This window comes from Erythranthe guttata, chromosome 5, assembly GCF_056151865.1.
Source record: "Erythranthe guttata isolate IM_541 chromosome 5, IM_541, whole genome shotgun sequence".
Taxonomy (NCBI): Eukaryota; Viridiplantae; Streptophyta; class Magnoliopsida; order Lamiales; family Phrymaceae; genus Erythranthe; species Erythranthe guttata.
The window spans coordinates 1,465,027-1,486,160 of NC_142537.1; the positions used below are offsets into that span (position 1 = coordinate 1,465,027).

Here is a 21,134-nt window from a genome sequence, read left to right on the forward strand (position 1 = left end):
GATTAAATGTCACCTTACCAAGTACCAAACCCCCCCCCCCCCCCCCCCCCACCACACAAAATAAACCAAGAAAAAAAACATACACTAGAAAATTACTAGCATAGATCCCCTATTAGTGGTATCATCTTTTGACTCATTCATATTGAGTTTGAGAGCTAATTAGCCTAATCATATTATTTGACCCGAAATCGAACCCGAAAACCAGAAACCCGAAAGTTTAAATCACTAAAAAAATTGTAGCTATATATTATAATGTTGTCAAATCCGACCAATCGATCTCGGTTTGGCCATTGGTTCGACTTCGGACCAGTTTATTGCTAGTGTTTAAAATGTGCCATTTTGTGCGATTGGTCCGTAAAAATGGGTACGTAGATTTACGGTTTAAAAACCATACAGTGTATTTCATCAAGTGTAAGATCTCATAAGCAGTAAAAATGTCACTGCTGCAGTAGCTTGAGTTAATTAATATTTTCACCACTAGGTAAAAAAATAAAAAGAATTTAATTTGATAGGGCCAGAAAAAAAAAATCCAAGAGATTTAATGTCAACCTATTTGTTTCATACATTTAAAACATATAATTAATGTAGACCTACTATTTTGCTTCGTTATAAAAATTTATAAATATAAGTAATAAAACAGAAAATATAATTTTAATTTTGATTTATTAATTATTATATTCAATAGCTAGTCTAGATCACCGAATGAATTTAAATGATTGATGTAACTTGTAAAACTCATTTTTTTAAATAAAAATAAAGTATGTTTCCAAATTCAAACATAGGTGTAACCAAAGTATTCATGACAGATATATATGTATAACCATACTATTAATAAAGTCCATGTGGTGCAAAAGTTGACTTTGGGGGGTCACAAATTGATCATGTTTCTATATAACTGCATTGAGTAAATTTATAATATCGTATAATAGCTTATAAATTATACGAAAGACGTAATTAAACTATATTAATCATGTGTGATAAGTTCGATTTAGCAACCGTTGACCATGAGATTCGATCTTGAATTAATTATCGCAAATTCATTTATTTCAACTGTAAGATCATCCTTTACTAGATGTGTTTTGTTTATTTAATGTATTCGCACATCCTTAGTAATAATAATATAATAGAATTTAAATACTTATTTTTAGCAATTTGGTGGATATATTAATATTATATGTATATTTATCAATAAATACACATTTGTATTTCAAGGAGGATGGCAAATTACGTTCGACTGCATTATTACAATTTTCCTTCATATATCAAATTAATTAATTGGGACGAACTTGCTTTTCAAATTACTTTTTAATTTATTCAACTGAAAAAAAAATAGAAAAATAAAATAAAAATGTGTTTGGTTATCTGTCACTTGCTGTATCTATTTATGGAGCACAATATAATCTCTATTGCGTGTCAAACAATCAGATATATGTTACACCAAAAGTCAAAAGAATGTCTTAAAACAATTATGTTAATCAAATTTGTATTTATATATGGAGATTATTTATATGCTACACTCAATAAAGGTTCACTAAGTGAATACAACATGGTATTAACGGGTCGACCCGGTGAATTATTTGAGATTCTAAACATCAAATAAAGTTCAATTATTTAATTAATTATGGTTAATCTCCCGAATCAAACGCGTCCAGAAAAGAAATAAATGACACGTGGAAAATCCTCAATTGAATCTTGGATTAGGTAGCAAGGCAAACGGGACTAATTGTTTAGTTGGAGAGTGACACAATTTTAGGCTATAATAGTAAGTAAAAGAATATCCCAAAAAACAAAGTGCCAAAAATCCATCCAATAAAGTAAAAAAGACAAGTTTTATTTTATGAGAGTTGGTTTAAGATCTTTTTCTAGGCCCATTTTATTCAATTTCTTAATCGAAATATAATCATATTCTTTAGCATATCCATGCAACTATAGAGGCCCACGTGACATAATTGATTTCCCATTAATTAATATGTCACCTTAGTAAATAGAAATATCGTTGATTTGTTAAGAAAATGCAATCAAAGTCTAATTTTAATTTGAAATACTAGAAGTCAATTTTTTTTGTTTTACAAAAGTTGATATTTTCATTAAGTTTTCCTATTCGTTGTAAATTTAAATTAATTACAAAAGTGCAAATAATGATAATATTTTACAAAATGATAAAAGATCAATATTTAGATAATTGTTTATATATATATATATATATATATATATATATATATATATATATATATATATATATATATATATATATATATATATATATATATATATATATATATATATATATATAAATTTATCCTGTCGTCGAGAATTGTCAAAATGCCCATGTTATAAAATATAGTACTTTGAATAGAGAAGTTGTTTGTCGAGAAAATATATATAGTATTTTTTACTTTCGTATTATAAAAGAATTCTGTTAGTCTATTTTGAATAAAATTTACAATATTTAGGTTAAAAAAATTCCACCGGACCAAAAAAAACTAATCCAAAAGACAAAATTCAAAATAGACAACTTTTGTAGATATGAATATTGTAGAAATATGTATAAAGATGTCACCACGTTGTCAATATTTCTATGAAATCCTTAGAAATCTCTATGTACTGAATTTGGCATAGAATGTACTTAGAACATTCATTGAATCACTCTCAACCGTATGATTAAATCAAGTATCACTAGCGTAGAGTAGTATTTAACATGATAACATTTCGCTTATAAATTAAATCGACCAAATAAAATTGGAAAAACTTAGAATGACAATAAATCGCATACTTTCGGTACATAAAAACACAATATGACAAATAATCTCCATAAAATATGCTTATATCTATCTACGAAAGTTAAAATTCAATTTGAATTTAACACAATAATTGTGAAAAAATAATTAGATGAATAGCATACCAAGATGTGACATTGGATCTAACCAAATTCATGACACGTGGTAAAACCAAACACCTCTCATAAAATTCTTATTTAAAGAAATTTATATAGAAGTATTTACATGCGCTAACCACTATTAGTAACTTATTTATTATTGTTCGCTCCTTGTTTTTCAAAAGATTTCTTTACATGCATAAGATCATTGTAATTGAGAATCATTATTAAACGAAATTTCTAATCATTGTGCCCAATTTCAGGAATTATCAATTTCTTGTAAATAATTTAATAATTCTTGAATTATCGATTTTGATCCATAAATTTCTAGAAAATTGGAAATTTAAATTTCGAAATAAATCAAAATTTCATATATTTATATTCTAAAGAAAAAATCGAATACCATATTTTGGAATAAAAAATATTATTTCAAAATTACATTCTGTAGGATCAAAATCGACAAAAATCAGAAATTTCGTAAAAATTGAAAAAAAAAAAAAAATATATATATATATATATATATATATATATATATATATATATATATATATATATATATATATATATATATATATATATGATTACAAATTATTGGCTTGAGATAAGACAATGGCAAATTATGGCCACCACCTGAGGTAAGGTTAAATTACTAAAAAAACGTTATTGTTTGGGTGATTACAATTTACAATTACACCCCTCAACCATTTAGGAGGTAAAATTGACACGGTAAGGGTGAAAGTATAAGCCAATACATGGTTGAAGTGTGATTATAATTACCCAAACAAGATGGTAATTTTCATAATTTAGTCTTACCTTAGGGGGTTTGCCGTAGTTTACTCTAAGAGATGAAAATTGCTATTTGCGGGTTTGAAAATTGCTATTTGCAGTTTATAACAAAATCCCCAAAAAAAACACTTTATCTCTCTAAAACCTCAAAACTTTCCAAAAAAATCCAAAAACCCCCCAAAACGCGTAAAAGCCCAACTTGGGCACCCATTCATGCAGTGCACGCCCAAATTGGGCGTGCAAGCTGCATTTGGGCGCCCGAGTTGGGCGTCCAGTGCAAAAAAAATACGTTTTTTTTTTTTTTTTTTAATTGAACGCCCAAGATGGGCACGAACGCCGGGGTGTTCGTAAACGCCTTGGGCGCCCATCTTGGGCGTTCGAACATTTTTTTGCGAAAAAAAAAATCCCTACAAATTGATTTGTAGGGCTTTTTAACATGAAATTGGTTCCGTAATCGACATACCCAATGCATATTACACATAAAAAAGTCGAAATTACATCAAAAAATCGAAGCCCAACCCTTCTTCAAGCTTGATTTCGAATTTTCGATTTTTTTCTTTTTGCTATTTGCAGTTTTGGGGGGTTTTTGGATATTTTTAAAAGTTTTGGGGATTTTGTTATAAACCGCAAATAGCAATTTTGTGAGCGTAAATAACATTTCATAATCGGAAAATAGCAACCTACATCCAGAAGAACAAGAATCAGCGAACAAATCTTCCCATTTCTTCTCATTTATTATATCTCAAAGGTAAACAATCACTCCTTCCTTTACGCATTATCTCTCCTCAGTGTGTGTGTGTTTGTGTGTGTGAATCTGAGCTATGCTCAACACTTGTGTAACTTCAAAATTCTCACTAAGAAGAAGAGAATCACTTCCATTTTCAACAAATGAATACTCTTATTGCTCGATCGAAAGAAATCCGTTACCCTATTCATCATCGGCACCGTGTTGTTCGTGCTGTTCTTACCCAATGTACAAATCTCCCTTACCCCAAACCTATTGCTTCAATTTGTACGGATTGAGGCAATCCTCTTTAATTCAGTGGTCGCCGTACAGAAAATTGATTCCGGGTGGTTTCGATCGGTGCAATTATGCCCGATTGCCGCTTCGCGATGTTGATAGAAGTTGTTATTGTGATAAAGTTTGCAACTTTAGGGATAAAAGTGTGGGTGTGAGAAAAGGGGGAATGGTGAAGCGTTTGGTGTACGAGGAGAGGAGTGATTTTGGGGGTTTTGATGAGGCTGAGGCTGTACTTAGTTTGCTTACGGAGGATTTCGACGAGGAGGAGTGTTTTCGTGTGAGTAAGGAAACTAGACGATTTGTGAAGAAACCGTTGGTGGAGAAGAGAGAGAATGGTGGGAGTAAGAAGAAGAATAGAGTTGTTGAGATTGATGATGCCTTGGAGAGTGAGCTTAGGTGTGAGTGTGGATCGGTGATTAGGTCGAGGAAGAAGGATAATAGGAGAGAGGAGATTATTCGGAGGAGAGTAGAGAATGAAGCTCTATTGAGGGAAGAAAATAAAGAAGTGGTGTTACGGGAGCAGCTTAAGATTGCTTCGAAGAATCGAATGGCGAGAGAAAAAGAAGGGAGGGAGGCTTTGTTGAGAAAAACGAACCGAAAGTTTGAGGAGAAGGAAGAGAGGGAATCTACGTCGAGAAAAGAGAATAGGAAGGTGAGTTCGAGAACGGAAGAGAGAGAAGATTTGTTGAGGAGAGAGGAGCAGAGGCAGAAGGTGAGGAGAGATGGATCGAGTTGCTCTTCGTACTACTCTTTGTCTTCGACTGGTGATGTTGACAGTGAGAACGAGATTGAGAATGAGAACTCGTTGAATGTTCGTAAAAGTAACTCGAAAAGAAATGAGATAGTTTACCGGGATTCTAGGGAAGAGGATAAAAGGCATGAGCATTATAGAGAAGAGTTTGGGGCTAGTTTGACGAAGAAAAACACAGAAAAAGAATTCTATGGTGGATCGAGTGTTGTTGAGTCTGATCATAGAAAGAAATCGGAGAAGAGCTTTAACGATGTATCGGTGGAAGAGATGGAGGCTAGAAAAGAAAACTCGAGGAAGGAATCAAATATTTCGTCGGAACGTAAAAATAATTATGAGAAGTTTTCTGATCATTATGTGAGCCATGATGACACAAAGGTAAAATTTGATGAAGAGAGAAAACAAGAGCTCAGACAAACAGACGATGATGTTTCGAGGCGGTCTGAAACAAGAATGAAGTATAAACAACATGTGGAAACGCAAGATGCCCGAAGTGACGATTTTAGAGCTTCTTACGGCTCTCAAAAAGTATACGTTGGCAAAAACGAGATTTCTGCTAAAGTTGAAAATTCAAGTCAGCAAAGAGTTGGAGAACAGAAAGTAGCAGCTGGGCTTAGAACTAATAGAGAGGAAGAATATCGGAGAAATTCTCGCAAGATTTCTGAAATATCGGAAATTCAAGAAATTGATGTTACAAAGACTTCCGTTTCTCAGCAAACGTTTGAAACCAGTGTTAAAAAGGAAGACTACTCGTCCGGTGTTCTTAGTTCAATTAATGGTGCTGCAAAGCTTCAACAACAATATGGTCAAGTAAGTGGCCTCGTAGAGTCGAGCAGCTCCCAACAATTGAGCAAAAAAGATGGTAAGTCGAGTTTAAAGACGGAATCGGATAAACTTATTACACGAGAAGAGAGAGCCAAGTTAGCTTATGGATCATCTTTAGAATCCGACGTGAGACGCTCCCAGAGACATGCCAAAATTATCAAGAAAGATCATTCGATAAATGAATCTGATAAATCGACCAAAATATCAGTCACTCAATCTGAAAATTCTGGTGCAATTTATATAGAGGACACAAATAATACTAAATCGGATACACCAGTGAGAACTCCGTCTTATTTACCAGAAACAGGTCCGTTATCTCTAAGGTCGGAAGATGAGATTGTTACTACTGATGGAAGTTTACAGTTTGATTCTAATCTCGAGGGATCTTTTGAGTTTCATCATGGAGTATCTGGTGGGGCTGGAAGCAGTAGTTCTCAAGGACAGCCTTCAGAGTTCGTCTCACATAAAGATGGGATTGATTCTGCTGCTCGATTGGAGAAGTCCTCGGCACAGTATGTTGACCAGTTTGTTGACCATGTAAGGAACGAGGTTTCGAGTTCCGAAATCCAAAGGGAGAAGAAAACTTCCGAAACTAAGTCCGTGCATGAGGAGATAACACAATCGAAGGAGCCCACCTTAAGTGGTGATGGACAGCTGTCTGGAGCAAAGGGGCCCGCAGATGAAATGTGGACTGTAAACGAACCATCTGTGCAGGATACCTCGAAGGTAAAAGTCCAGGATAATACAAGTGAAGTTGGCAATGCCATTGTGAAGAGAACTGGAAGGTCGTTATGGAACGTGTTCGCGGATATTGTTCGTTTGAGGTGGTCCCCGCGTTCGGAAAGTCACAGCTCGGGGAGAAAAACGGGTGAGAGAAGTTCGCCCAATCAATCCACGAGTAGTGGAACTTGGTTTTCTGGTCAAGAAGCAGAGCAATATGAAGAGGGAACCGAAGAAAGGGAAGGGAGGAGTATTACACAAGGTTCATCTGGCAGCTATCGAGAAGAAAAAAAACCCGCCGAATCTATTGTCAAAGAGGGTTCCACCTCATCAACTTCAAATGAACCATCACCCTCGGTTGCTCCAGAAAGAGGTTCACAATCATTCCATGGTGGAGATATTTCTGACGGTGGTTTTACTGACACCTCTTCGGCTGTAATAATTGGTTCGTCGGTTCCTATACCTGCATTGAGGATGCGAAGATCGCCAGCTGTGCGAGTGGTTTCAGAAGGTGTAGAAGCGAATGCACCTGGCAGTGGCGTGAGTGAGCCGTTAAATACTGGACAGGTGGACCAATCAGAACCGTCGTCAGTTAATGAGGGGGAACTGAAACGAAGGAAACTTCTGCGAAAAGACCAAGTCGTGAAAGATAGGTTCGATGAATGGGAAGAAGCGTATACGATTGAAGCAGAGCAGCGAAAATTTGACGAAACGTTTATGAGAGAAGCACTTTTGGAAGCACAAAAAGCTGCCGACATGTGGGAGGTGCCGGTGGGGGCTGTTTTAGTGCACAACGGAGAGATAATTGCCCGTGGCTACAATCTGTAAGCAGTAGTGGTATTTTTGTAATATTTTCCTTATTAACGAGAGTTAGTTGTTACATATTCATTACCATGAATATTTCAGGGTAGAAGAGCTGCGTGACTCAACTGCACATGCAGAGATTATATGCATAAGGGAAGCTTCAAACGCGCTCAAATCATGGAGGCTTTCGGTAATATCTTCGTCTCTGTTACAATTTACATGATTTATCTGGTTGTGAGGGTGTCTTGGTAAACAATCGCCTGGATTTAATTGGAAAATGGGATATAGTCGAAGTGCATATTTTCAGATTCTATTTGTTCCACGACTCGTCTAGTTAGGAATTGTACGTTGTCGTTCCCGTCTGGAGTGAGAGAATGAAAAGAATCCCGTTTTCTGTATTAAAAAAAGAAATCAATCACTGAAATATTTTCATATACAGGAAACAACGCTCTATGTGACGCTCGAACCGTGTCCAATGTGTGCTGGAGCAATACTTCAAGCTAGAATAGACACTGTTGTATGGGGAGCTCCTAACAAGCTTCTCGGAGCTGACGGCAGCTGGATTAGGTAAGCCATAAAAAAAAAAAAAAAACTTGGCTTAATCTAACTCATGTCGTAAAATGATTAACAAACATAAATCACAATTTGCAGGCTATTTCCGGGTGGTGGTGAAGGAAGCAGCTCCGAACAAAGTGACAAACCAGCTGCTCCGGTACATCCATTCCACCCTAAGATAATTATAAGGCGAGGAGTTTTGTCGAACGAATGTGCAGAGGCAATGCAGCAATTCTTTAAACGGAGGAGAAAGAAAGAAAAGAAACCCGAGATTCCGTCTTCTTCGTCTTCCACTACTTCGTCGACACCTCCTTCGTGCCTTCCAATCACACACCACCGTCCCTCCAAATTCTTGATGAAGATGCACAATGCCTTCCACATATTCTGCGTGTAAAAGCTATAATTACAGGAAAAATGCATTTCCCACTCTCTTCTTCACTGAAAAAAATCATCTTTGATTGTAATCATATTCTTGATAGTGAATTCTAGAGAGGTAATTTAATGGATTTCTGTTTTATTGATCAAGATTCGACACCAGATTCGGGTTTTTTTAGCCGTTATCCGAGCTTTATTGGAAACCGTGTATCACTTTCCTAATTTCAGTTTCTGATTTTCAATTCCCAATCCCTTATCCCCAATTACTGGCGGCGGCCGGAGGAGGTGGGTGGTGGTGGTCAAAATGGGTTGATAATATATTAAAAAAAATATAGCTTGAGGGATGAAACTGAAACATATTAAAATTTGAGAGGGTAGTTTAGTCTTTAAAACACCTCCGGATCTTGTCTGAGACTTGTACAATCTGATTCGAGAAAATTATTATTGGCCAATAAAACATGTCTATTTTTTATTGTCTCCACAACTCAACTCTCTATCAACCTTGCTTGCATGTCTATAGCTAGCAAAGAAATGCATTTCCTTTACTCCAAAGGAAGTTTAGAAAAAGTCATTACATTTATTAATCAATCACCAAAGAATAAGAATAATATATATGAAAACAATGTGACACTAATAAAAATGATAAATTGGCTGTTTAGGAATGATTTGGTCTTAATTTAATATCATATTGCACTAAACATTACAACACCAATGACAGCAACACATGGCCGGTTTAATACTAATCAGAATGAAATTGATATGAAAATTACAATTTTGCCCTTATGACGTGTCACCAAACTTCGAAAGGAAAAAGAAAGCTTACTTTAGAGTTATAAATACTGGTGCAAGTTCTTGATCATTTCAAACCCTCTGCAAAACAATGGCAACTTTACGAACATGGGCTTGCCTTTCTTGCCTCTGCATTTCGTTACTTGCCGTCAATGCACAACTATCTCCAGCGGCTGCACCTTCTAGTATACCGTTCATAGCTCCACCAACTACCACGGCGGCACCACCTACCTCGGCGGCACCACCTATCGCGGCCGCACCACCATCACTCAGCCCCACAACACCTCCACCGCTTTCAAGCCCAACCATCAGCCCACCAATCGAAAGTCCAGCCCAGCCACCACCATTGCCGCCTCCATCGCCGCCCGTTTCTCCACCGGCCCTACCACCATCTGCGCCGCCTCCACAAGCACCTGCCCCTGTGGTTCCTGCACCTGCACCAGCACCTGTGGGACCCACACCAGTGCCCGCTCCGGCACCAGCGCCGGGTAAACACAAGAAACGGAAGACCAAGCACAAACACCACCACGCACCAGCACCTGCACCGACTATTCAAAGCCCACCTGCACCACCTAAAGCTCAAGATACCGGTGAAACAACAGCCCCTGCACCTTCACCAACCATTAACTTGGTAAGAAACTGAAATTGTCTTTTTTCTTTCTTTTAATACATAATAGTTAACTTATTACACGCTATTCAATCAATCGCAGAATGGAGCTGCATCACTTGATCGGAGTGGAAGAATTAGAATGCAGGTGACAGCTGGATTGGCCTTAGCTACGTTTTTGTCCATCACTAGCTTCTCTTTGTAACTTCTCTACAATGGAGAAAATGTGTACGGCATACAGAAGAGGATCAGAGCATGACTGCATTTTTTTAAACATTCGATATTCATTCTTTACCTCCAAATTTGTATTATCACTGCAAAAAAATTATATAAAATTGTTTTATTTGTCGTACATCCTAGTCCTACATAGATATTTTCGTTGAACAAACAATGATCGTATATTGATTCTAAATTGTCTCTAGACTTCATTTGTAGTTGCATCCGAATCAACTTCCTCGTGCAAGTTGTACTCTACCACAAGTCCAAGATTGTCAACTAGCTTGTGGTACTGAGAACATCCCGAACACTGTTGAATAGAATATAGTCAGTTTATGGAAGATAGGATAAATTTACTGCACGAGAGGAAGACGAAGAAAAATGAAAAAATAGAGCATAAATATTTGAAATCAGAAGGCTTATCTAAGCATCCAGTACAACATATTCATGATACATTGAGAAATATTTTATATCATGAGATCGAAAATGTAAAGTATTAGTCCCACAAGACTGATTCACGTGGTTAGGAAGCCAACCCCCGATACTGCATACCTAATTATAATGAATATGAAATATAATTTTTAAGTTCATTAGAGTCATAAACAGTGAAATCTTTAAGTATGCAGTATCGGGGGTTGATTAATGAATCCATGAAATCTACATCTTAGATTCTCAGCAAATACGAAAAAAGGATGAAAGATCTGTGGTTTCTACTGAGCGGTCGAGAGAATTGCATGTACAGATAGGCACTGGCAAAAATGGAGGTAAAAAAAACACGACATCGTTAAACGACAAACTGATTTTTTTGTGGGAGACACTTGTGAAGAATCTAGGAACACTGATTGGTATCAAAGCATTACAGAACAGATCACAGATGAACATATTTATGAGCACACAAGTAAGGCAAATATAGGAAGAAGAGTAAAATGAATAGAGCAGTCAATAATTACCTGTACGTAAACCAGACCACGCTCGTAAGCTAATCTATTTATTAGCCTTTGAGACCGGGCCCCACAAGAATCACACGTAAATGTTACTAACAAACTTCTTCTCGGGAGCTTAAGATCAATAGCAACTTCCTGGAAGCAAGAAAACCAACGAGAAAAAGCCGATCACAAAAAAATATAAGGCATTAAGATAGTACTTATTTAAAAGGTAAAAAACGCACGCACTTCATAAGTTAACTAATTATGCCAAGACCGTAAACATAGTAAAAAGAACTCAAGCAACTAACCCTATGAAATTTCGTACACAGATACAAGTTCCTCCGTAATTAAAAAATCTTACGATCCATCTATACAGTTCGTTGATAAAATGCATCCCGTAGTTTTTTTGTTAGTTAATGCACTTACAGATTAAAATTCACGATTAACAAGCCAGGCATATTCTAAAAAAATAACCGTGAATAATAAAACAACAACCGTGATGTCAAACGAGCATATGTACGGGGAATTTACTGACGATTCTAGTTCAAATAAAAAACCAAGATTAGAGTGAAAAATATACATTGTTGGAAGAAGAGGGCTGCTCTGTTTCTGGGTGTTGTTCAATACTATCTTCCAGCAGACATGAAATCCTAGAAACCCTAAGACATTGCTTCGGCGCCTCATTACTTCTGTAAGAAATCCTCAACCTGCTAACAAGAGTTAATACAATTAACAAAAAAACACACAACAAATTCAACTAAGACCTACACATATTAAGAGAATGCGAATTGAAATATAGAGATACCTGGGTGGCGAAAAGGGTTTACAAGTGGAGACAAAATTAGGTCTGAAGAGCTGCGAACATGGAAGAGAAGAAATTGGGGATTTGATTTTGACGTGGGCGCTGGCCGTAGAGCAGAGAGAATAATCGAAGCCGAGAATTCTGCAGCTGTTGATTGCATTCATTTTTCTACAGCAAGAGAAAATTGAGCAGAGCTATAAAACGGCGTCGTCTTCTTCTTTTCGTTCCAAGCTTCTGCACTGAACTCTTGGATTCCTATATCCTGATAGGTTGGCGTGAGAGTATCAAATATTAAAAAATTTAATCACTAAAATTCTATTATTGTAAAAATGGGAGAATTATACTTTTCGCTCCTCATAGTTTACCTGATTCCACTTTTAGTCCCCATTGTTATACAGAGTGAACAAAATACATGCCAAAAGTTCAATTTTAAACACATTTGGGGATAAAATTGAAAATTAAGATTATTTTGGGACTAGAAAACAATATAATTTTAACTATTATTTTATCTTTGTTTTTTACATAAAATCTGTAGTTTATTTGAGCATATTAATTTCTCACTAATTTTTAATTATTTTATATGTTTCAACAGATTTTAGTTTATTTAGTTGTAGAGTAAGTTTAGTGACTTCTTTATTTTATTGAAAAACGAATATACATCTACAGGTTATATATGTTAAAAAATAAATAAATAAATCAATCAAAAAAAAAATTAACCAGGTTGCAATATAATTACCAGACAAAGGAAAAATACATATATGTTAATAAAGCCAACATGTATATAGGTTTGTATGTATAAACATATATAGAAATAATCATAAGTTCAGACTCAAATTTGCTGTCAACAATAAGAAGAAAAACAATCTGGATCTGAGATGAACAACAATAATATAATCATATACATTTCACTCGATTTCAGTTTTTGTGCTACAATATGTAACTCAACCGAGGAGAATATCTCGAAACACTTGTGTGAAAAACAAATTCAACTTCTTCCCCAAACCTGAAAGCTGCTTTTAATACTCTCTCTCCTCAAAGTATCACTCACCTTACGACATTTCTCGAAAACGGGCAATGGCCTTTTTGTGAATAACAGCTTTGTAGCTATCTCCAGCCTGCACCTCCAAATCTCTATCCACTTTCTTCGGCTGATGGCTTCCAAGCCCAGCTCTCGTCTCTATGGCCTGGGCTTGAACGGGCTCCACCATTCCACTCCCGTGTTTCCCTAATCCCTGTAGATGGACCCCACCACAAACAACACAACAAAATTCCGCCAAAACAAAAGTCAGATCAAGATTCATGCACGTTCAAGTATTGTTCTTGACGGCCAACTTATTCATCCATGTTATCTCAACAGAGCATATACCAACAAGAGATCACATCAGTTGATCACACGGAAGTGTCATTATAAACTTGATGTGCGGAAGAATAAGTTCAGTTTTGATACAATTCAACCTCTACAAACTCATTCCAGAAAGAAACGGAAGTTAATTAAGGATAGGATACTCCATAACCAACTTTTATCGAGTCAGTTATTTAGTTTCCGTTATTCCCTAGTTTTTGGAAATTAGTGTTCTGTTAGTTTTAGTATAAGTAGTTAGTATCTGTTCAGTTTTTAGGAGGATTCGAGTTAGAAACTGTTGTATACGTCTGGCGCCTTGTCCTATCCATACGGACAAATTTCTATGGTATACTATTGTGTTTAAGATTTTTGCACATAATCTGCCATTATTGTTTATCATTCTCTTGTGGTGTTCTCTGTTTATCATTGGACTTGCATAAACCAAAAAGAGAAGTATATGAAAGTGCAGGGTTTAGAGATGGTACCAAGCCTTCTTGCCAGCCCATGCTGCGGAGCATCCGATTGCCCACATTTTTCTCGTCAATCGCTTTGTCTGCTGTGATGACATCGTAACTCTGAGCAATTGCATCACCACTGCTTCGCCCACCACCAACCCCAGGAGGGAATGGCATGGAGTCCACAGCACCTCTTCTCGATGTAGAATCTCGATCTTGAAGTCAACCACACAAAAACATTATCACGAATCAATACAGAATCCATAGAAAAATAAACTATCCTTCTGAATTTTAAACATAATTGCAGTTCCAACTATTGACTATCACACAACTTAATTTTGTCCAGTCCCAGAATCATACAGCCACGAATTTTTTCTGAAATCAAAAATATAATACCACGAGAAGAACAATATTTAAAAGTGGCATGTAACAGAAAGCAAGGAATGCTTACTTGAATCTCCAGCTCCAGCATTTGATGAGTCGTCAACAAAAGCTGACGATGAACCATATAGACTTCTTCTCTCTGCCGCACGATCTCTATACGTAGTTTGGGATTGTTCTTTATTTGCAATGGAAGTGGCCGGCATCTCGGAAAACCTTCGTTTGCCACTTCCGGTAGAAGCAGATTGCGCATAGGAACCTAATGCAGACGCATCTGTTCTGAATGGCATCACCGTATTTGAAGTCTCTGTGAATGCGAGCGAAGAAGATCCTGCAGAAGATGTTGTACTAAAGGACGAAGTGGGGGTACCTTCCCATTGTCCTGCATAAACAGTATCTGATTTCACCACCCCCATTCCAGAACCCCTAATTACTCCTTTCAAAGACCCCCCGGAACTGGAAACTATAGGCCTTGCCCTGTCTTGGGATTCCAAAACAGTAGATTCCATCGAAGCTACAATGTTTTCCTTTGTTGTCTTACTCTTCATGGGGTTAGATCTCCCTTCAACAGACTGGCTATCTTCAAGAGCGACACGTGGCGCTTGACCTTCGTGACTTCTTTGCTTCCACATGGTTAAGACATTGTTCATCTTCTTCTTGTTAGCTATAATACTGCTTTTAGAGGCGAGTCTTATTTCCTTCAGTTTTTCCTTCTCTTTCTTCTCAGCAGCTATTGCTGCCGCCGCAGCAGCCTGGACAGCATCTGGTAACGAAGCAGATTTTTCACTTGATGATACTGTAGCAGCTGGTGCAGATATAACAACTTTTCTATTATTTGGACCATCCGATGCCTTGGAAGTTTCACTTTGCTTTTCAGCTGTCTTGCCATTTTGGTCGGTGCAAGGGATATACTGCTGTGTGTGTTGATCATAAGTGTACCAGAGTCCATTATTGCCATCATAATATAAACCTGCAGCGTAGATATTGCAAAAATTAACCATCTTCTTCAGCTTTCTCAGAGAGGAAAAATTAACCATCTTCTTCACCATTTGGCAATCAGGTGATGCCTAACTAATTCAAATTATACACCAAAAATATAGAAGTCCTACAGAAAGCAAACAATAGTTGGAAACCTGTATTTCCGTCATAGTAAAACCCAGATGAAGCATCAAAATAATAACCAGAGGCTTCGTCCCACACAAAACCAACTTGTGGAGCAGAAGGATCTGTTTGGCCAGTGACTTGTCCATCTTTCTCTTGAACACCACTGGATTGGTTATCCTCATTGTACTCTTTTGGTGCCCAACCAACTGCATCATACTAAAAGATGCACAGAAAAATAAAATCCATTATATACTCGCATTAGAGCAAATAAGTAATAACCACTAATTATCGATATCAGGATAGTAAAATTAGCTAGCCCCTGAGAACTTGAACATTCTTATTAGCACACCATAAAGCATGTTAAAAGTGAAAAGTAAGGAAACTGATTACATCAAAATCTGGTTAGCAATAGCATTGTAGGTCGTGTACCAATTCACTAAGTTTATCCAAAAATAAAAAAACACACATCATTCTCAGACAATTCTATTCATACAAGTGGACATTCAATGTATGCCTGCTGAGGAACTATCAACTGTTCATAGGAGCAGCAGCACGCACATAGAGAACATATGTCAACAGAGAAATACTGATTATTGTGCAAGACTACAGAAAGTGAATTTGACATACTATAGAATCTGTATTATACTCAAAAGGACTTCTACTATCATCCAATTATGGGTTATTAGCACTTAGAAGCAAAACAACAGAAAAAATATTCGCTTGGGACACATCAGTCAAGACCACCACATGTTAAGGGAGAAAAGCTAGACAGGAAACCTGCTGAGCAAATGTTGCCGCTTCAATTGCAGCAGCAGCAAGACTGCTCGATTGAGAAGCTCCTGAAACTGCTGATCCAGGTCCGATAATACTTTTGGCATAAGCAACTCGAAGAACCTGACCATTCTTCTCCAAAGTGGTACCATTTGTCACTTCAAGTGCTTTAGTTGCATCCTCAACCTGAAACAGGAGTATGCATGACCATCATAATTTATCAATATAATTAACAACCCTGCACAAGAAGAATGGCCCAGACAACCAAATATTTATCCAACATTTTTTAACTATATTGCATGGATACTCAATAGGGAGTTGATCTCTTACCGAATGGAAATGAACAAATGCAAATCCTCTTGAGACATGTGTGAATTTGTCTCTAACAAGTCGCAAATCCTGCAACGTTTGAGAGTATTATACATCCTGAATAGTAGACTAACAAACAACGGCTAGATGAAAAATGTTGCACCTTAATAGGAGCATGTTTTGAAAATTCATAGCGAAGCATTTCCTCATCAGCATTTTCATCCAATCCACGAACAACAAGAACATGGGTGGGACCTGAAGCATATCCAATGTAAGTTCCTCCAAACATAAGCCATGCTGGCTGATGAAATTGCTGCAAGCTTAAACTAACCTGCTTCTCCTCTCTTGCCACTAGTACTAGGATTGGATGATGCCATATCAGCTGCAGGAGCATCTTCTGTTTTCGGCTCATTACACTAATTGAAGAAATGGAAAAAAAAACCCAATAAATAGACAAAGTCAGTGTCTATATACTGAGAAACAAAGATATTAAAAGTTAAAATAAGAGAACAATGCTCGTCAACTTGCAACACATAGTACATTGAGAAGATCTTGATGAGACAAAACTTATGCACATACACCCATCATTTTTTTTCCGAAAGGGATAGACAAATTTATTGTGACTGTTGATTTTGCTAACAAGAATGTACTTGTCGAAGGAGATGTTAGTCAGAAAGTAGGAACTTCACAGAAATTGGGGAGAGAAACTAAACCTGAAAACAGGACGTTCTCCGTGCAAAATTGACACATCCGCATATGATGCACATCCAATCAGAAGGCACCATGATACTTCTGTGGCTACCATGGCCTGATCTTGATGCACCATCCATTCCAAGAGATCCTGTAGCTGACCCCGTTGGTTTACTACTGCAACAAAAGTCTAAGTTTACAATGACATTCACTGATATTTTATTCACTGACAAACTTATTCGGCAGATTTTACTTCAGATTCAACATTAACTTATCGAAAGCAGAAAATGTGCATTCGGGCCATGATGAACAGATATGAATAGAAATATCAAGCACATAGAATTTGTAAGAATCAATAAAATGATGGTAGGCCCCATTCCAATTGCTTAAGGAGAAAAGATCAAACTCACGACGGACAAACAAGATAGAGTAGGGTTCATCTATCTTTTCAATCTACCAACTAATTATTTTGCATTATTCAGAGAAGGGTAAGATGCACTACCAAATCAATCAAGCAAGTTGCCCTATTATGCAGCAGGAACAAAAATGAGGCGTATATACCTGTACTCAAAAAACAGCTTCCTACCATCCACAAGAAGACCTTCATGTCCAAGTTTATCCATCATTGCCTGTGCCGAATCCTGTTTTACAAGAATGAACACCATTTTTTTATTTCTTTTTATGAAATTTAACGACATAAAATATAAGAACATCATGCCAGTACTATCATACCACAGAAGGGAAATCAATAAAAGAAAATCCCCGAGAGGTGCCAGAATTTCGCTCTTTAATCACACGAACATGACGAAGGGGTCCCCATTCAGCCTGATGGAAAAATGAGAGTCATGCATCTTATAATAAAGATGACAACTTAAAGTAACAACAGTCTTTCACCAAAATTTTAAGAAAAATGAGGACAGAAGAAGGGTTACAAGGATCTGATACAAATCTTCTTCGGTTGTCTTTTGAGAAAGGCCCTTTACCACAACAGTAGCAGAGGGAGCCTATAAAAAGACAGCAAATTGCTCAGTCAATTTATCAAGTAGAGCAGAAAATGGAGATCGGGGATGAATAAATTGAGCATACAACAGAATAATGGTCATGATGACGTCTTTCTTCACGATCTCTTCGCCTGTCACTTCTATCATAGCGACTATCGTCGTAGCTGTCTTCCCTATGACTTCGACCATGACTTCTGCTTCGAGGAGATCTTGACCTTGCCCGATCATCACGAGAATGAGAACGAGAATGTGAAGGAGAATGCTCGTGCCTTTTATAAGGACTTTCGCCCCTTTCCCGACTTAGGCCTCTTTTGTCCCATTCGCGGTCCCGAGATTCACGTCTTCTCCAGCTACCATCTCTCCTACCGCCTCTATCATAGTCTGAATCATAACTCTGTCTTCCATAATCATAATCCTTTTCACGGCTATCTTCCCTGCTTTGACGCGAACCACGAGATCTGTAGTCATAATCATCATATCCATAATCTGCACGGTCACGCCCTCCATATCTAGCAGGGCTGTCAATCCACGATCGCAATAGTTCTCAGTACAATAATAACTATTCTAGAATTTACCGTAATCCAGAAATGTGTCAAATCTCAAAATGCTTATCAGCTTCACCAAAAGAATGGATTAAAGAATATGAAACTACGTACGGTTTCTCATGCCGTCTATAATCCTTCTCGTAAGAATATTCTTCTTCATAGCTTCTCCTCCTTGTTTGAGGCCACATGCCAACTGATGATGGTGGTGGAGGGTAGTCATCCCTCTCCACTACGTCTCGCTGAAAACCTCCCCTCGGATAAACATTTTCCCTTGAGAACCTTTCATCTATAAACCTCCTTTCATCGTACGATCCACCGTCCCTGCCAAAAAAAGTTGAGGCAACTACCAATAGAAAGAAGTGAAAGGAACAGAAACAACTAACACATTTACTAAGCACAAAATACAACACAAGAAGTGCACAAGTATAGAAACCAGTAACAAGTGATTTTTCTATTATTTTTTTCTTTTTTTTTTTAGGGGTAGCTCTAATCTACTTTTGCTCACTTAACAAAAAAATTCAAAAAGGTGGTGACTTGAGATCCTTCGATTTAAACACCAAAACCAATCACGTTGATGGCAATGGGCATCCCCGTGTACTCACCGAAAGTTTGAATCATGAACTGCACCATACTCCTCCAAAGCCTGTGGATTCAAGAGAATAAGCTGAGTCAGCAAGTAATAATCATGGTAAATCTAGGCAAACGATTCCACATCCTCACTGTCCCATGGCTTCTCCCATATTCTTTAAGGAAGAGATGCCGGAAAAAATGAACAATCACATGAGCCTAAATTCTCGTATATCACCCCATATATGTGATGAAAAGTAAACCACAATTACGCTGTTATTTTCCCATCCTTGATGAGGACCATAGCGTCCAGGGTCCATGTTTCCTCGAACACTCAACCTTCTCCTTCAAAGCTCTTTCTAATGTTGAGAGGTTGTAGAAGCAATATGAATGAAACCTTTCCTGTAATTGATGAATAAACAGGAGTTACACCAGCATTAACCCATAAACATTCTTCATCAATTGGCTTCTCCTCTAATTGGCCCCCTCAGAATCAAACACTTCCAAAGAAGTCTGTCTTCAGACTCTCCTAACACATGAACTACCGGGGAGAAGTGGGTGAAGATGTGTGTGTCAGTGTAAATAATCTCTCAAAACAAAGTACAGATATGTTAAATACTAATTAGAATTATAAGAACATAATGTTGGTAGGCATGCAAAATCATACGAAGAAAGTAACAAGAAAGCTACCATTAATGGTATATCGAACTAAACTAGATAACTAGATAAGTAAACAACAAAAAATTTGAATATTGCACCTCCTCTCTATATGAAAAAGAAAGAAAAACTCAATGAATTGAATAAATATAATTGAAGTTAGCAAGTCTATACTACATAAAAAGTAACAGTCAAGCAATGACATTTAACTGTGTGAAGTATTTATATGCAGCAAGTATTATAAGTGAATGTATTAATACTTTATATTCATAAGACTGAAACTCATAATTCAGTACAAAAGCAGAGGTATAAAAATACACATATATCTTGTAAAACAACGGACAACATCCATAGACATTAAACATCTTCAAGGACAGTAAATTTGAAAATATATATGAAACATAAATTATATCTAGTTTGGACAGACCAAAATCTTCAAATAATTAACATTTACTTAAATACAAGGCCGGTAACTTAGATATGTACATTATTGAAGCAGCAATCTTGGATGAAAAAATTCTTACAATACAAAACAAGGATAATTGTCCCAGACGCTTATCAACCTATGATCATAGCTGGGCCACAATAATTCAAGGTCCTCACAATAATCCAAAGGTAAAAAATTTAAGATGCTCCAATAATAGTTTTGTTGATAATCAAAAACATTGGAGAATTTTCAAAATCAATGTTAATTCAGCCATCATGATTGTACCTCCATCACCTTACAATGTAATCAGCTGCCTTTGATAATATGGGTGACATCTCATAATATTTCCTATGAAGTGAATTAAGAAATAACACCAACGGCAAGCTTATACCAAGAATTTCGTCACTACTACGCAATAAAAATTGAGAATCTGCTATCTGGAAACACGCCCAGCAAAAACCGATACCGATCAAGTGTCAAAATTCACGAAAGTCGAACTTTTTAACTGAGAAATCTCATACCTCGTCGAAGAAACGGAATTACTTTATCTATCACCAACGATCTTAGGCTCGCGATTCGCGAATTTAGGGTTTTTGTTCAGCGTATTTGAAACGAATTTAGGGATTTTGGAGATAGAATTATTGTTTGCCCTAATTCCTTTCTGTTGTTGGCAAAATTGCAAACAGGGTAAAATAGGTTCTGGGCTTCTATTTTCTAAGCTTTTGTAGTATGCGGATTGCTGATTTTATCGGCCCAAAAAGTTGTGAAAAGACCATTCTAACCCTGTCTCGTTGGATAAATTATTTTAAGAAATAATATAATTGTTTTGGAATAAT

General features: G+C 36.8%; 4 protein-coding genes across 9 annotated transcripts; 2 read left to right on the forward strand and 2 right to left on the reverse strand.

Annotated features, from left to right (window-relative positions):
- Positions 1 to 4,324: 4,324 nt before the first annotated feature.
- On the forward strand, positions 4,325 to 8,912 carry TADA (tRNA arginine adenosine deaminase). The gene is made up of 4 exons (XM_012999820.2): positions 4,325 to 7,799; positions 7,882 to 7,969; positions 8,219 to 8,346; positions 8,431 to 8,912. Exons 1-4 carry the CDS (start codon positions 4,483 to 4,485, stop codon positions 8,726 to 8,728), a joined length of 3,831 nt encoding a protein of 1,276 aa, XP_012855274.2. The 5' UTR covers positions 4,325 to 4,482; the 3' UTR covers positions 8,729 to 8,912.
- A 407-nt stretch (positions 8,913 to 9,319) lies between these two features.
- Positions 9,320 to 12,790, reverse strand: LOC105974784 (Zim17-type zinc finger protein). 2 transcript variants are annotated; one of them, XM_012999937.2, is made up of 5 exons: positions 12,053 to 12,790; positions 11,828 to 11,954; positions 11,272 to 11,400; positions 10,188 to 10,631; positions 9,320 to 10,103 (listed from the first exon to the last, which is right to left on the reverse strand). In XM_012999937.2, exons 1-4 carry the CDS (start codon positions 12,211 to 12,213, stop codon positions 10,524 to 10,526), a joined length of 525 nt encoding a protein of 174 aa, XP_012855391.2. In that variant the 5' UTR covers positions 12,214 to 12,790; the 3' UTR covers positions 9,320 to 10,103; positions 10,188 to 10,523. The 2 variants fall into 2 exon arrangements, with proteins under 2 accessions (XP_012855391.2, XP_012855389.2); XM_012999935.2 differs by having other exon boundaries at positions 11,828 to 11,957; positions 12,053 to 12,345.
- On the forward strand, positions 9,590 to 10,457 carry AGP19 (arabinogalactan protein 19). 2 transcript variants are annotated; one of them, XM_088818468.1, is made up of 3 exons: positions 9,590 to 9,725; positions 9,762 to 10,129; positions 10,209 to 10,457. In XM_088818468.1, the coding sequence occupies exons 1-3, from the start codon at positions 9,590 to 9,592 to the stop codon at positions 10,308 to 10,310; spliced, it is 606 nt and encodes a 201-aa protein (XP_088674594.1). In that variant the 3' UTR covers positions 10,311 to 10,457. The 2 variants fall into 2 exon arrangements, with proteins under 2 accessions (XP_088674594.1, XP_012855388.2); XM_012999934.2 differs by having other exon boundaries at positions 9,590 to 10,129.
- A 45-nt stretch (positions 12,791 to 12,835) lies between the features above and the next one.
- Positions 12,836 to 21,107, reverse strand: SUA (suppressor of abi3-5). Of its 4 annotated transcripts, none has more exons than XM_012999814.2 (17): positions 20,820 to 21,107; positions 19,487 to 19,616; positions 19,250 to 19,290; positions 18,759 to 18,968; positions 18,188 to 18,620; positions 18,034 to 18,105; positions 17,834 to 17,926; positions 17,663 to 17,742; positions 17,125 to 17,278; positions 16,743 to 16,827; positions 16,575 to 16,666; positions 16,433 to 16,501; positions 16,109 to 16,288; positions 15,361 to 15,547; positions 14,298 to 15,197; positions 13,877 to 14,061; positions 12,836 to 13,281 (listed from the first exon to the last, which is right to left on the reverse strand). In XM_012999814.2, exons 2-17 carry the CDS (start codon positions 19,532 to 19,534, stop codon positions 13,099 to 13,101), a joined length of 3,012 nt encoding a protein of 1,003 aa, XP_012855268.2. In that variant the 5' UTR covers positions 19,535 to 19,616; positions 20,820 to 21,107; the 3' UTR covers positions 12,836 to 13,098. The 4 variants fall into 4 exon arrangements, with proteins under 4 accessions (XP_012855268.2, XP_088674591.1, XP_088674592.1 ...); XM_088818465.1 differs by having other exon boundaries at positions 17,125 to 17,275; positions 20,820 to 21,014; XM_088818466.1 differs by lacking the exon at positions 19,487 to 19,616 and having other exon boundaries at positions 20,820 to 20,963.
- Positions 21,108 to 21,134: the final 27 nt, after the last annotated feature.